Raw genomic sequence first — 15,036 nt, forward strand, 5'->3', positions numbered from 1 at the left:
CAGCACCGGAGCACAGAGAGGAATTCTGCTTTCCCCTCTGCTTGCCTGGAGGGGAGGGGCTTTCCCTGCTCTTTGTTCCCTTTGAGCAAACACAGCAAGGAAACAGAGGAGGGTGGGCAGTAAGACCCTGAGGCAGAATGCAGGAAAGCAGCCGCTTCTTCTTTTCAGGTTTCCCTTCTCCGTGAAGCGCGATTTGATTTTTGCCTGATTTTTCGGCTCCAAGGACCACACATTCACTCAATAACATGCACAGACATTTCCCCTTCCTTTTTAGGAGAAAAAATCTGCGTGTTATAGAGGGAAAAATACGGTAAGTATGATATAGCAGAGGGCCCAGGTTAAAATATAGTTCCTTGTCTAACACAGTAGACATAGTAGACATGCTAGGTCTCACATAGTATCACATAGATCAGGTCATGGTGGCAACTCCTTTGTCATGGAAGGAGTAGCTACAGTCATACCTCTGCAAACGTCCGCCCCTTCGATAGTCCATTTTGGCGGACGTCCGCAGCAAACCCGGAAGTACTGGAATGGGTTACTTCTGGGTTTGCCGCTTCGTGCATGCGTAGAAGTGCAAAACCGCTCCACACACATGTCCAGAGTGATGCTCTGTCTAGCAACTCTTTCATCGAGCGTCCGGGGCTCCAGAATGGATACCGGACACTCGACGAGGTACCACCGTACTGTTCCCCGCTGAGAGAGAAAAATGATGTATTAAATTAGCAGCCGGCTGAGAAGCAATGCATTCTATGCTGTGGTTTAGGATTACAGTGGTACCTCAGGTTACATACGCTTCAAGTTACATACACTTCAGGTTACAGACTCCGATAACCCATAAATAGTGCTTCAGGTTAAGAACTTTGCTTCAGGATTAGAACAGAAATCGTGCTCCGGCAGTGCGGCGGCAGCTGGAGGCCCCATTAGCTAAAGTAGTGCTTCAGGTTAAGAACAGTTTCAGGTTAAGAACGGACCTCCGGAACGAATTAAGTACTTAACCCGAGGTAGCACTGTACAGGATATGGTGCTCTCTTTTCTGCATGTATGGACAAATGGGACAGGGAGAAGATGGAATTCCAAGTAGGCCTCGGATCTTTTAATTTAATGCTGCTCCCACAAAACCCAATTTATTGTGAGGGCCACACAATTCATTTGCAAGATTAAGCTTTGCAGATAGAATTTCCTACATGATAAACCACAGCAGTCACATGAGTGCTTGAGAATACAATGACTCAGGAGCTGAGGGAAGACTCAAATGAGGGCTGAGCAATTTATGATAGGAGAACGGTGGTGTTTGCTTAAACAGGCACAGAGTTTATTTTTTCCTCAAGTGTGAGTTTGCATGCGTGAAACACAAAATACCAATCCTCGGAAACAACGTTTTCATGCAGTCTTTCGCTATTCCTTATTTGGAACCAATTTATTTTGAGGAGAGGCCACAGAACTGAAATTATATATAACTTGGCAGTTACGATTTCAAAACCACTTACCCTCCTGCAGCAGCGGCATGGAGGCACGTTCTTCCAAATTTATCTGGGGTGTCTATTTCAAAGCCTGCAGACAGCACGTGCTCATTACTAAACATGGATACTATGCTATACTTTTGTCCTAGTTAAACCGCAAGAAACATTGCAGAGACAGAAAAATCAGTTAGTCAGAAAAAAACCCCAACAACACAAAAATTAGAGAATGCAGACACAACTGTAGTCAGTAAGAGGTTGTCATGGAAACGGACAGGGGCTGCTCAAGCTTGGCAGCTGCATAAAGAAGAACCGTAAAGTCAGAAAGAATCTATTTTCACATTCAGCCCTGTGCTATATAAGTATTTAAATCATGCAGCAGGCATTTATGAGGCAGATTGCTATCGAGAGAACTGACAGCAGGGCACGAAGGCAGAAAGCTTTGCAAAGGAAACAAGGGAGTCACAGAGATTGCCTCAGCAGGCCTCAAATAGGATTTTTATTTATTGATGGCTTCAGATTCTGTGCCGGGGGTGGGGGGGAAAGGGTGACTTTCTAGGAAAATGCGAACGCTTTATATGGAAAACAGCAAAAGTTTATTGAAGCAAGGGCACGGTAAAAAGAATCACCCTTAAGTTGTAGAGTGGGTGGATATTCTTTGGGAAAGGGATTGCGATTATTTTTCCCTAAGGGTGCATACGGACAGTACATTCTCACAGATGTGGAAATATTTCTGCCTGCTTTGTTTTGTGCATCATGCGCATGGGTTTATTTATTTATTTCCTATTGTTGGGAGAAAGGTTTTTGTCCTTTTTTACTCCTTGGAAAGGGTTTTGTTTGTTTGTCTGTTTTTTGAGCAGGTACCTAATAAAAATCCCAAACACAGCTCAATTGGTTCTACTGTGGAAAAAAGATGGTCCGTTTTTACTGCTACTGTCCTTGTCATATTTATATGCCTGTGACACCATATTAACTGATGGGCGAGCGGACAATTCCCTCTTATGCTTGAGCAGTTTTGGAACTATTTTTGGAAAAGTTGTAAACTGATTTTTTATTTTATTTTTTTAAATTTTAGTAGAAGACCAGTGTTTCCTCAGTGATCGGGGGGGGGAGGGGGGCGAGGGCAGTAAAAGGCTACACCCAAGCACAATAATAATCATACTACTGTTACCACCTCTATAAAGAATATAGTAGTACAGTTGTACAACATATGTTTTGCATCCCAAAAAAGACTCCTGTTTGTAAACCGCTTTGAGGTGGGGTTTTTGTGTATGTTTTTTACAATCAAGTGAGGTATAGATTTTATGAAATAAATACAGTGGTGCCTCGCAAGACGAAATTAATCCGTTCCGTGAGGCTCTTCGTATAGCGGTTTTTTTGTCTTGCGAAGCAAGCCCATTGACAGCTTAGCGGATTAGCACTATTAGCGGTTTAGCTGCTTTTAGCGGATCAGCTGATAAGCGGCTTATCAGCGGATCAGCTGATAAGCGGCTTAGGAAAAGGGGGGGGAGGGAAAAAACGCCGCAGGAACTCGCAAGACATTTTTGTCTTGCGAAGCAAGCCCATAGGGAAATTCGTTTTGCGAAGCGCCTCCAAAACGGAAAACCCTTTCGTCTAGCGGGTTTTCCGTCTTGCGAGGCGTTCGTCTTGCGGGGCACAACTGTAAACACATCCTGGAGAGCCACTGTCAATCAGTGTAGACACTATTCAGTTAGATGAGCCAAAAGCCTGTGTCAGTATAAGGCAGCTTATATGCTTCTGAGTCACCTATGGACTCGTCCACACTTTTGCTTGCCCGGCCACTTTCCCACAGGGAAACCTTAAATGGCTTAAAAGCCTTCAATAGCTCAGGATACCTGAAGGACCACATCTCCTCATACAAACCATCTTAAACTGAAGCCCTTCTTTGTGTGCCTCCTCAACCACATGTGGCCCAGAGGGTGACAACATGGCCTTCTCTGTGGTGGCTCCCCGTTTGTGGAATGCTCTCTCCAGGAAGATTAGAATGGCACCTTCATTACATATATTTCAGGCGCCAGGCGAAGGCATTCCTCTTCAACTAGGCCTTTGGCGGATTAATATTCCACAGCCTTTTAAATGGCTCTGTAGGAAAGGCGGGGGGAGGTTATTATTTGGCTGCTTGGCTTTACTTATTTACTCGCCTTTATCCTGTATTTTATTCTGTGAACCGCCCTGAGATATTATGGATGAAGGACGGTATATAAATCTAATATATAACAATGACAAACCTAAAAGGTGGTTAGAAATTATCATATATGTAAACTGCTAAAGATGAAGTAAAATGAAAATCAGATAGGTGGGACTTGGGGAAGCCCACTTAACAATGTTTAGAAAAATAAGGATATGACAAGAATTTGTTTGTCTTTTCTGTTTGTGTTTTTTATTTGTGTTATAAAATGAATTAAAAAAATTGGGGGGGGGGGAATAACAAACCTGCTCTTTACCACTGAATCAGAGCAAACATCAATAGTGTAGAGTGATGTTTGTTGCGATTCAGCATTCGAGTGGGTCTCCCTGAGGAAAGTATGGACGATCCCTAAGAGATATGGAGAGGTGCAATCCTAAACCATGTTTCCAATACTCTTGCACTACTCTCCTAAATTTGGAGGTGCAGCTGCCCAGTTACGCTCTGCCGGTGCGGTTCGCTCTAGTATTGGTGGTCTTAAAATTAAGCAGACAGCTGGGCTGCTAAAAATGCAAGGACAAGGAGTGAGAGTGGCTTATGCCTCCCTCTGCGCAGCAGCTTTAAAAAGGAACAGTCAAGTCACAGAGGTGGCCTCTTCAGAGAAAGGCGAGCTGCCATTGTACCTCAGATTAAACAAAGCACTTCTATCCATGCTTAGGAAGCGGGGACGTCAATGATTCATGCTGACAAGTTTCTAACCATACACTGAACAACACGTGGGGCGTTTTAAACGACACGTTTTTCCCCCAGAGGGAAGGGAAGCTCTGTTTTCGTAACGCAGGGGTTGTTCCCGCATTACAAAATGGCCTACTTCCCCAACGTTTTCGCCACCAGAAAATGTAGACCACCCGTGGCCTAGTGACCAGGAAGGAAAGGCCGCTGCCTGTGCAAAGGTTTCGGATGTGGAGCTGGATGAAACAATGTGCGATCACATTTGCGTGGAACCAACTTTCCGGATGCGAAGCCAGTAGCGTAGCTTTGTAAGCGTGGCTTATGGTTTTTGAAACGGCTGTCAGAAATAAAAGCCCAAATGGCAGTTCACGATGCCATTTCCACACCAGTTACTGAACCTTTACGTTCAGAAGCAATGCCCTTAGCAGGGGCTGTCCTACAGCAGCATTTGAACCTGCCTCAACTAACATCATCATTTTATTTATTCATTCATTCATTCATTGATTCATTCATACCCCGCCCATCTGGCTGAGTTTCCCCAGCCACTCTGGGCGGCTTCCAATCAAGTGTTAAAAACAATACAGCATTAAATATTAAAAACTTCCCTAAACAGGGCTGCCTTCAGATGTCTTTTAAAGAGAAGGTAGCTGCTTATTTCCTTCACATCTGAAGGGAGGGCGTTCCACAGGGAGGGTGCCACTACCGAGAAGGCCCTCTGCCTGGTTCCCTGTAGCCTCACTTCTTGCAATGAGAGAACCGCCAGAAGGCCCTTGGAGCTGGACCTCAGTGTCCGGGCTGAACGATGGGGGTGGAGACGCTCCTTCAGGTATACAGGACCGAGGCCGTCTAGGGCTTTAAAGGTCAGCACCAACACTTTGAATTGTGCTTGGAAACGTACTGGGAGCCAATGCAGATCTCTCAGGACCGGTGTAATGTGGTCCCGGCGGCCACTCTCAGTCACCAGTCTAGCTGTTGCATTCTGGATTAATTGCAGTTTCCGGGTCACCTTCAAAGGTAGCCCCACGTAGAGCGCATTGCTCTCTTCTCCATTCCATTTAAATTTGCAGTGATTATGATGATCAAGGGGCGTGGAGTCTTGCTGTTTGCCAACCTTTGCAGCCAAGTGCAAAAAGCAGGAAACAAAACTAAGATTCAAGATCTATTTAGATTGGCAAGAAGGGTTCGGTTGTTTTAGTAATTTTGAGGAGGAGGAGCAGTACATTTGGACGGGGGGGAGCTGAAAATGGTGGGGCAACTGACGCTGCAGGCCGAGATGTGGGGAGTCAACACATGAAGACACCAATAGTGCTAATGCTAATGCTAATAAAGGAATTTTGTCAGATGTGGTAGAAAGGTGGGATATTGGCTTGGGATAGTTGGGGCATTTTTAATAAAATTTAACCTAGTCACTGCTTCTATTACTGGCCTCCACTCACACATCAAAACTGATGGCGATGGATTTGGTTCCCACCCACTGCATTTGAGCTTAAGACTCTTGATATATGCAGTCAGAGACATTAAAACTGGTACAACGCAAGGTTTCTATATCCTTTTAGCCAACTTCATCTATACATAATATTAATATTATATAAATAATATGGATTATAATATTTCTGGGTTCTTACACATGCATAAGATAATAATAAAAATTGTATTACATCCAAATTAGAAATCTAAAATATTAATCTAAAATATTAGCTTTTGGGGGGGGGGGAAGGCAGCAAGGGAAAACCAATTTCCTAATCTTAGAATGCACCAAAGTTTTATCATTCACTCTGAAAATATAAGAGCAACATGATCCTATACTTGTCTGCTGAGAGTTGTTAGGAGACCCCTAACTCCCCTCACAGAGCTGCGATTCCCAGAGTTCTCTTTGGAGAAGGACTGATTATTAAGCCACTCTGATAATTACAGTGGTGCCCCGCAAGACGAATGCCTCGCAAGACGGAAAACCCGCTAGACGAAAGGGTTTTACGTTTTGGAGGCGCTTCGCAAAACAAATTTCCTATGGGCTTGGTTCGCAAGACGAAAATGTCTTGCGAGTTCCTGCGGGGTTTTTTTCCCTTTCCCCCCTCTTTTTCTAAGCCGCTAAGCCGCTTATCCGCTAAGCCACTAATAGCCGCCAAGCCGCTAATAGCGCTAATCTGCTAAGCCGCTAATAGGGTTGCTTCGCAAGACGAAAAAACCACTAGACGAAGAGACTCGCGGAACGGATTCTTTTCGTCTTGCGAGGCACCACTGTATAGCTCTGTGAGGGGAACAGGGGTCTCCTAAGAACTCTCAGCACCCTGAAGAAACTACAATGCCCAGAATTCTTTGGGGGGGGGGGAAGCCATGACTGTTTCAAGTGGTATGATACTGCTTTAGATGTGAAGTGCAGGTGGGGCCTAAATCCAGGGAGATTTACTTCCAGATTATGTGGATGCAGAATCGAAATCTAAGCCTTGGATCCCAAATTGCTGTTCCATTGCAGGTATCCAATGGCAGGGAAGGGGGGGTTAGCAATTTTTCCCCCAATTTCTCCTCCTTGCAGCATGCCACCACGCTCTTGGAGAAGGGTCTTCCAGCCCTATGGAGCAGATTTTCAGGCTACTGCAGGGTGAAGTCTTGAAAATTGCTCCCCCCCCCCCACTTCCACCACCAGGAACATACCATAGACAAAAGTTCCTAATTCCCTATGGCCATCAGGGAAGAAAAAAGCATACATTGTGCTTCAAACACAAGCAGATGACAGGAATTCATACGCATGCACATAGGTAGGGGTTTGCACACATAAGTACATGCAGCTAGCGCCATGAACATGAATCAGGAAATGAGGCCTTTAAATTTTAGTAACATGAGCACACAACGCTAACCAAAAGAAGGACCCATAAGCAGCTCACTTGCAACGTTAACTGAGCTTTGCATTTTCTTCCTCATTTGCTTACCTGATGACAGCAACTTCCTACAGCAGTCGGCATGGGCGTTTAGTGCTGCCAAGTGTAAGGGGAACATTCTGTGGACGCCGCATCTGAAAAACACAAAGGAACCTCTGTGCAAACCCTTTCAGAAAAACCATCAGTTGTTGTTTTTTTAATCTACTCAAGAGGGAAGTTATTTAAGTGTTGGCTGTCATCTCAGGGAAACCTAGGCAAATTCAACAGTCAGGGAGTAGTATTCAACTACCCGTATTTTTCGCTCTATAAGACGCACCAGACCACAAGGCGCACCTAGTTTTAGGAGGAGGAAAACAAGAAAAAAAATATTCTGAATCCCAGAAGCCAGATTAGCAAGAGGGATCGCTGTGCAGTGAAAGCAGCAATCCCTCTTGCTGTTCTGGCTTCTGGGATAGCTGCGCAGCCTGCATTCGCTCCATAAGATGCACACACATTTCCCCTTACTTTTTAGGAGGGAAAAAGTGAGTCTTATAGAGCAAAAAATACGGTAAATAGTTGTGCCAGAACTAAAACAACTGGAATTTGTCCCTCTCCTCTCCCCAGACATGCCCCCCTATTGTCCTCAAATCTGCTCTGGAGAGTCAGGGGAATCCCCATAAGAGATTTAGGGGGTGCACTGGAGGAGGAAAGGGGGGAGATTATTCTAATATACAATCTGGAATCCTTGCCCGGACAGAATGAGCTGCTTAATGCTAGGTTGAATGCAGGAAACAAACACCGTGAGTTTCCTAATGGTGCCTTATTCGGCTCTGAGTTTAATAGACCACTTTCATGCTAACACAACTCCTAGCAAGAAGCCTGCCATATCAAACACTTTGAAATCTCTGTGACACACAAATATGAGGCCAGACAGGCTGGCAAAACCATTGCAATAATCTGCAGAGCTCTTCCATATGTTGCAATAAATAAATAAATGGTCCAACGCAGCTTCTGTCCTCTGATCGACCAGCTATTGCATAATTTCTGTCTACAGCCTAAAAATATTCCCATCTGAATATAAACCGGTCTTTCTCCTGCAATGCGCTCCCTCTGCTACACCAAGGATAAGCTGATGACCCAGCTGTCCGCGTCTTGATTTTATCCCATATCCCTTTATAACACATAACTATCTTAATTAATGACCTTCTGCTTTGTTTTCTGCTCATTCCACAGCAAAATCCCTACTGCTCGACATCTACTTAGAAGATCACAATAGGATCTTGACAAATGGGTGTCTCAGAATTTCATTCTAGATCCCTGGCAACTAATTTCCTTCTATAATGGCTGTCTTCCCAATACTTCCAAGCCGGCTTTTCACTTCACTGGGCATTTCAGCCACTGACAGAGGTGTTTTATTTGATCAACCTACAGGTCACTGAAGCGTGTAATAGAAATTTTGAGCAGATAACCCAGATTGCTCAACCTAGTTTTCATGCTGGCGTTCTTCTCTCCTTTTTTTTTTTTTTTACCTTAAACACTTAGAAAAGGAGTAGATTGAAATTTATAAAGGAAGAAGCCAAAAAGGTTGCAGTTCTCAAAATGGTCATCTCCCGACCAACCTCGCCTCTAAATCTATATAGAGCAACGATCTAAACACTATATAATTTTCCGTTTTCCACTGCAAATAGAAGCATAAAAAGTTCTTAAACTGTGCGATCCAAAAGACAGCAACGTAACTAAATTAGCTTTGCAAATGTTATATACAGTATAATCCATGGGTAGGCAAACTAAGGCCGGGGGCCGGATCCGGCCCAATCGCCTTCTAAATCCGGCCCCCGGATTTAGCATGTTTTTACATGAGTAGAATGTGTCCTTTTATTTAAAATGCATCTCTGAGTTATTTGTGGGGCCTAGGAATTTGTTATTTTTTAATTATTTTTCTAAAATAAATATGGCCCCCCACAAGGTCTGAGGTTACAGTGGACTAGCTCCCTGCTGAAAAAGTTTGCTGACCCCTGATATAATCCAACCAAAGTTAAATACCCATTTTAATTCACAGTGGTTTCGGTAAAGATAGTTAAGCATATGCTATTCTGTACCTTCTGTGGGTTTATCAACATTTATTTGGTATCAGCCAGGAATTAGGTATCTTAAAAAACAAGAATTTGCAACCGCAGAATCCATATGGTTACATGTTGAATGAGCACTTATGTGCTAGCACAGGGGTCAGCAACCTTTTTCAGCCATGGGCCGGTCCACTGTACCTCAGACCATGTGGGCGGCCGGACTATATTTTTTGCGGGGGGGAATGAACGAATTCCTATGCCTCACAAATAACGCAGAGATGCATTTTAAAGAAAAGCACACATTCTACTTGTGTCAAAACACCAGGCAGGCCCCACAAATAACCTAGAGATGCATTTTAAATAAAAAGACACATTCTACTCATGTAAAAACACGCTGATTCCCGCACCGCCCACGGGCCGGATTGAGAAGGCGATTGGGCCGCATTTGGCCCCCGGGCCTTAGGTTGCCTACCCATGCTCTAAAGAGATTAGTAAAACCAAAAATCTAGTATTTTCCAATGAATTATTGGTAAACATAGATCCTATATTCTAGGGCAGGGGTCAGCAAACTTTTTCAGCAGGGGGCCGGTCCACTGTCCCTCAGACCATGTGGAGGGGGCCCAGACTATATTGGGGTGGGGAATGAATTCCTATGCCCCACAAATAACCCACAGATGCATTTTAAATAAAAGCACATATTCTACTCATATAAAAACACGCTGACTCCCACACCATCCACAGGCCAGATTGAGAAGGCGATTGGGCCACATCTGGCCCCCGGCCTTAGGTTGCCTACCCCTGTGCTAGCATATTCACAACAAACCTTATACAGTCAGTCATTGCTAAACCATTCAAAAAAATGTATTTCTTCCGCAACTTACCTGGCAGCATCAGCTCCACTGGTTATTAGGGTGTTAATCAAAAGCTCATGTCCATATCTTGCAGCCACGTGGAGAGGGGTGTTGCCATCCTTATCAACACAGTCAATTTCACCTCCTGGAAATGACATTTTTAACGCAGAAATAACACGTAAGGATCAAGTGCAATTCAGCTGCCAAAGATTTCACCTTACTCACTAGGAATATAGGTCACTCATCAACACTAACCTGAAGAGATGATGCAAGTTATTTTAAGTCTTCTCACTAGTCACAATATAAACTATTTCAGGGGCAGGGTATGAATGTATAAGCTAGGCATTAGCTACGCACTCACTGTGTTCCTACAGCAGAAATAATGAGTGAGTGTGTGATGTTATATTACACAGGCTCGCCTGAAAATTATTGCCATGCAATTGTGAAAGTTTACTTAATAATTCCCCTCTTGCTCATATAAATAGGGCAAATATATCTGTTCAACTTCAGAGCATCTCTTTCGACAGAAAGCTAACATACTTTTAATGATATATGCTAAGTTTTGAATGCAGTTAGCAAGTTCACCTCTAGCTCTGTCTTGCAACTTTCTAGGTAAGATTTCTTCTTTTGTGGAAGTTATTTAGCCGTCTGTGTGTGTGTGTGTGTGTGTGTGTGTGTGTGTGTATCACATTTCTACCAAATAGGCTGAAATATTTTATTCACGTTGCTTCTCCAGTAAGTGTTAATACATTGGTAACACATCTTATGGTACATTATAATTCATCACCACCACCACCATCACCAACAACAACAACATGTTCTACTCATCAGTAAAGGATGCTATAAAATTTCTTTTTCAGATTTAGGCAAAATGAATATCTAGGTTTTTTGTCTTAAATTTTCTTTGGCAGAAAATATTTTTTGAGGGCAGAACTAGGTATGATGTTGAGGGCAGAACTAGGTATGATTGGGGGTTAATCTAAACCCCCAATCTAGCATGGAGGGCACGGTTAGGGGAGGCTGACCTACATTGTTCATATATATCATAAAACTCATTCTTTATCATGCCCCTCGGCAGCTTTGTCAGACGACGAACTGACAAAATTAGAAAGAACCACCTCTGTCATCTGGTTTATCTATGGCCAAGCCTGCATACAACTAAACCATCAGGCAATAACACTTCCATACTTGGGTGTACTATCTTGTTAAACTGACTCCGATTGGCCTGTACTGACTGTATTGATTCACAACTGTTAAGAGGAAGTGGCAAGATAAAGCAAAGCAGCAGGTAGAAGACTGCTAGAATTACTCAACTGGGAAGGGCTTATGCTCTGTATTAGAAAATAAGACTGCGTGTCATCGCCTACGAATGGAAAGCATTCCATAGTCTGCTGCTGATAAATGGTTACAACAACTCAATCCAATATACAATCATTCTACTAATCTGTGGGATGCCCTACCCGAGCAAGATATTATTATTATTGTTGTTGTTGTTGTTGTTGTTGTTGTTGTTGTTGTTATTATTATTATTATTATTATTATTATTATTAATAATACCCCGCCCATCTGGCTGGGTTTGCCCAGCCACTCTGGGCGGCTTCCAATAAAACACAAATACAATAACCTATTAAACATTAAAAGCTTCTCTAAACAGGGCTGCCTTCAGGTGTCTTCTAAAAGTTTGGTAGTTGTTGTTCTCTTTGACATCTGGTGGGAGGGCATTCCACAGGGTGGGTGCCACTACCGAGAAGGCCCTCTGCCTGGTTCCCTGTAGCTTGGCTTCTTGCGAGGAAACCGCCAGAAGGCCCTCGGCGCTGGACCTCAGTGTCCGTGTAGAACGATAGGGAGCCACCAGCTCTTTCTTAATTCAGGATGGAAGTCAAAACTTGGTTGCTCAGTAGGGTTTTTAGTGTGATTTTATATATGTCTACTCAGAATTATGCCCCATTGAATTCAATTCCCAGGAGAGTATGTATAGGGTTACTTTTGTAATGTGATGATTTACCGTATTTTTCGCTCTATAGGATGCACCCAACCATGGGACGCACCTTGTTTTAGAGGGGAGAACAAGAAAAAAAAAATCTCCCCCTCTCTGCTCAGCGCCCCTTCAGCGAAGCGGGAGGAGAAACGGAGCCCCTTCCATTTCTCCTCCCGCTTGGCTGAAGGGGCGCTGCGCAGCTCTCCCTCTCTACTGAAGCCAGGAGAGTCTTGCTCTCCCGGCTTCAGCAAAAGGAACCTGAAGCCTTTGGAGTGCAGCAGGAACTCATGCTGCGCTCCGAAGGCTTCAGGCAGCTATTCCTGAAGCCTGGAGAGCGAGAGGGGTCGGTGCGCACTGACCCCTCTCGCTCTCCAGGCTTCAGCGAAAGCAATGCGAAGCCTCCGGAGCGCTGAAGGAGCGCTCCCTCTGCACTTTGGAGGCTTCACGTTTCTATTGCTGAAGCCAAGGAGCCTGCATTCGCTCCATAGGACGCACACACATTTCCCCTTCATTTTTGGAGGGGGAAAAGTGCGTCCTATAGAGCAAAAAATACGGTAGCTGCTTTGAGTTTTGAATTGTAACAGGCTTGTCTGAAAAACTTAAAAGCTGAAGATCATTCAATCTTATCTGCAGCTTCTGCTGTGTCTTTTGGCTGATCTGATTTGAACTGGGAGGGAGTTGTACACCGATCTGAAAACTTTTGCAGAAAAGCAACTTATAAATAAATTCAAATTAATTGAAACTCAATGAATCCCCCCCCCCATTAATGCTTTGTTTGGATCAGGAAGAAAACAGGAAGAACCTTCTTACCATTCTGAATGAGAGTTTGAGACCGTGTAAACCTCCCATGCACGGCTGTCATGTGCAGCGGACTCTTCCCATCTTTACTCTGTCAAAAACAAAACAAAATGCCCCAAACTGACTGCAATTCAGTTTAATCAGAAGCACGGGGTTGCAAGGTGTCCCGAAATGTTACGAGTTGTTAGTAAATCCAGCCATTCATCTTTGGCCACCTAAAACAGGCTTCCTCAAACTCAGCTCTCCAGATGTTTTGAGACTACAACTCCCATCATCCCTGACCACTGGTCCTGCTAGCTAGGGATCATGGGAGTTGTAGGCCAAAACATCTGGAGGGCCGAGTTTGAGGAAGCCTGAAATCTATCAGTGAAAGAGAGCCAACCAAAAGTAAGGTAGTGGTTTCATTCAGAGGTCTCCCTAGGTGTGCAGAAAACACATAAGTTTGTGTTTTATTTTATTTGTAAATCAAAGCTAGCACCTCAAATGGTATTGTGTGCTTCCAGGACCTACAGAACGTTGAGGGCGCAGAGATATTTCTTGGAAAGAGCCCTCACCTTTGCTGTGAGGGAGAATATCATAGCTACAATAAAATCCTGGATTTCTCCATTGTTTTCTACCCAAAAGGGATAAAAATAACCACAGGCTGGGCAAACTATGTGAATCTATCAGCTACAACTGACTGAATCCTGGAAAGGCAGAGGGGCTGTGGGTGGGTGGTTCTCAAGTCTGGATAACTGGTCAATTCCCTACTTTAGTTAAGGTCGTATTCCCCCTGAAGGAGGAGGCTCCTAATCCCCTCTCTTTCCCTACAGACCCCTGTGACCTCAGTAGCTAGGAGTGCCTTTCCCCAGCTTTGGCCAGAAAGAAAACTACGTCTGTTTCTGGACCGGGATGACCTCGTCACAGTCATCCACGCGGTGGCAACCTTCAGGCCAGTTTACTGCAATGTGATCTAAGTGGGGTTGCCCTTGAGGTTAGTCCATAAGCTGCAGCTGGTACAAAATGCAGGGGATCAACTGCTCACTGGAGCAGAATATCGCCAACATGTCACCCCACTGCTGAAAGAATTGCATGGGCTGCTAATGAACCACCGGGCTAAGCACAAAGTGCTGGTTTTGGCGTATTTATGGATACAAGTGAGGTGTAGCAGATGGGAAGCATGGAGAAAGGGCACAGTCTGTGCATGAGAAAAACAGGCAGTTTCAGACATGAACTGCCCCAGTGGCGTGAATGGGATACCATGGACGTAAAAACATAAAATGCAAAGAGGTGTGAATGATGGTGTGACTAAGCCTCTCCTCCTCCCGGAGGGGAGGGGTTGTGATCGGGAGCCTTTCCCTGTGCTTTGCAGGGGGCGTATCAGCCCCTTGCCCGTCATCTATGCTGTCGCACCCTGCCCCTGGCTAGTCCTCCAATCGGCTAGGAGCTCAGGGGCAGGGTTTAGCCGCCTAAATGCGGCCATGGCCGCGGCAGCTCTTTCCCTCATTGTGCTGCCAGTTTCTTTCAGGTCACCCACCCTCCCTTTAGTTTAGTTCTTTGCGATTGACCTTGCTATGGACCTTTGGTTGGTTGCCTTGGTTGTCCAAGGGGCCTGGTAGGATTTTTTTTCTCAATTGGCAAATTGGCACCAGCCTCTTGGTCTGTTCGCCTACCTCGTAGCAACTCGTCAGAGCTTTATGGTATTTGGCAGTTAGGCATTTGAATCTGTGGTTGGTGTATGGAAGGGCAGGGTGTGGCCATCGCCTACCCCTTCCTTATGGGTATTCCGTTAAAGGAATCCGGCGGTCGTGGATCCTGTCCGATGCCCTACTGTGGCTGGGGGCCATGGCACGACCGCTGGTGACATCAGGGGAGAGCTTACAGTTGTATTTGCATCAACAGGCTCCCCCTACTGGTGGATAACCCCTGGAAGACCCGCCCCTCCCTGAGGGGCCGGAGTCAATGCTGGTATTCTTCCAATGCCTAAGCCAATACCTCTCACATACTGTAATCAATAAAGTTGTGGCCTTTTCTAGCCCATTAACCTTTAAACCTGTGTCCGTGTGTCATTCCTATCCACAAGCATGGGGGGAAGGTCCTCGAATCGCAATCCCATATTCTGTTAAAAGTGGAATCAGAAGGAAATGCAATGTGTGGAAGCATCCCAAGTGGTA

The 15,036-nt window shown here is 44.7% G+C and overlaps 1 protein-coding gene across 8 annotated transcripts in view; it reads right to left on the reverse strand.

The window, feature by feature from the left end:
- Positions 1 to 15,036, reverse strand: part of ANKRD44 (ankyrin repeat domain 44) — a 153,398-nt gene that overhangs the window by 42,155 nt on the left and 96,207 nt on the right. For 5 of the 8 annotated variants that reach the window (XM_083706088.1, XM_083706086.1, XM_083706083.1 and 2 more), the window contains exons 9-12: positions 12,896 to 12,974; positions 10,138 to 10,252; positions 7,263 to 7,345; positions 1,488 to 1,605 (exon numbers count right to left, since the gene is read on the reverse strand). In XM_083706088.1, coding sequence (XP_083562214.1) covers positions 1,488 to 1,605; positions 7,263 to 7,345; positions 10,138 to 10,252; positions 12,896 to 12,974 — 395 coding nt within the window. The remainder of the gene's footprint in view (positions 1 to 1,487; positions 1,606 to 7,262; positions 7,346 to 10,137; positions 10,253 to 12,895; positions 12,975 to 15,036) is intronic. The other 3 variants (XM_083706087.1, XM_083706089.1, XM_083706084.1) reach the window with 1 other exon arrangement.

The sequence above is a fragment of the Podarcis gaigeae genome (genome assembly GCF_964106915.1).
Source record: "Podarcis gaigeae genome assembly, chromosome: 1".
Classification (NCBI taxonomy): domain Eukaryota; kingdom Metazoa; phylum Chordata; class Lepidosauria; order Squamata; family Lacertidae; genus Podarcis; species Podarcis gaigeae.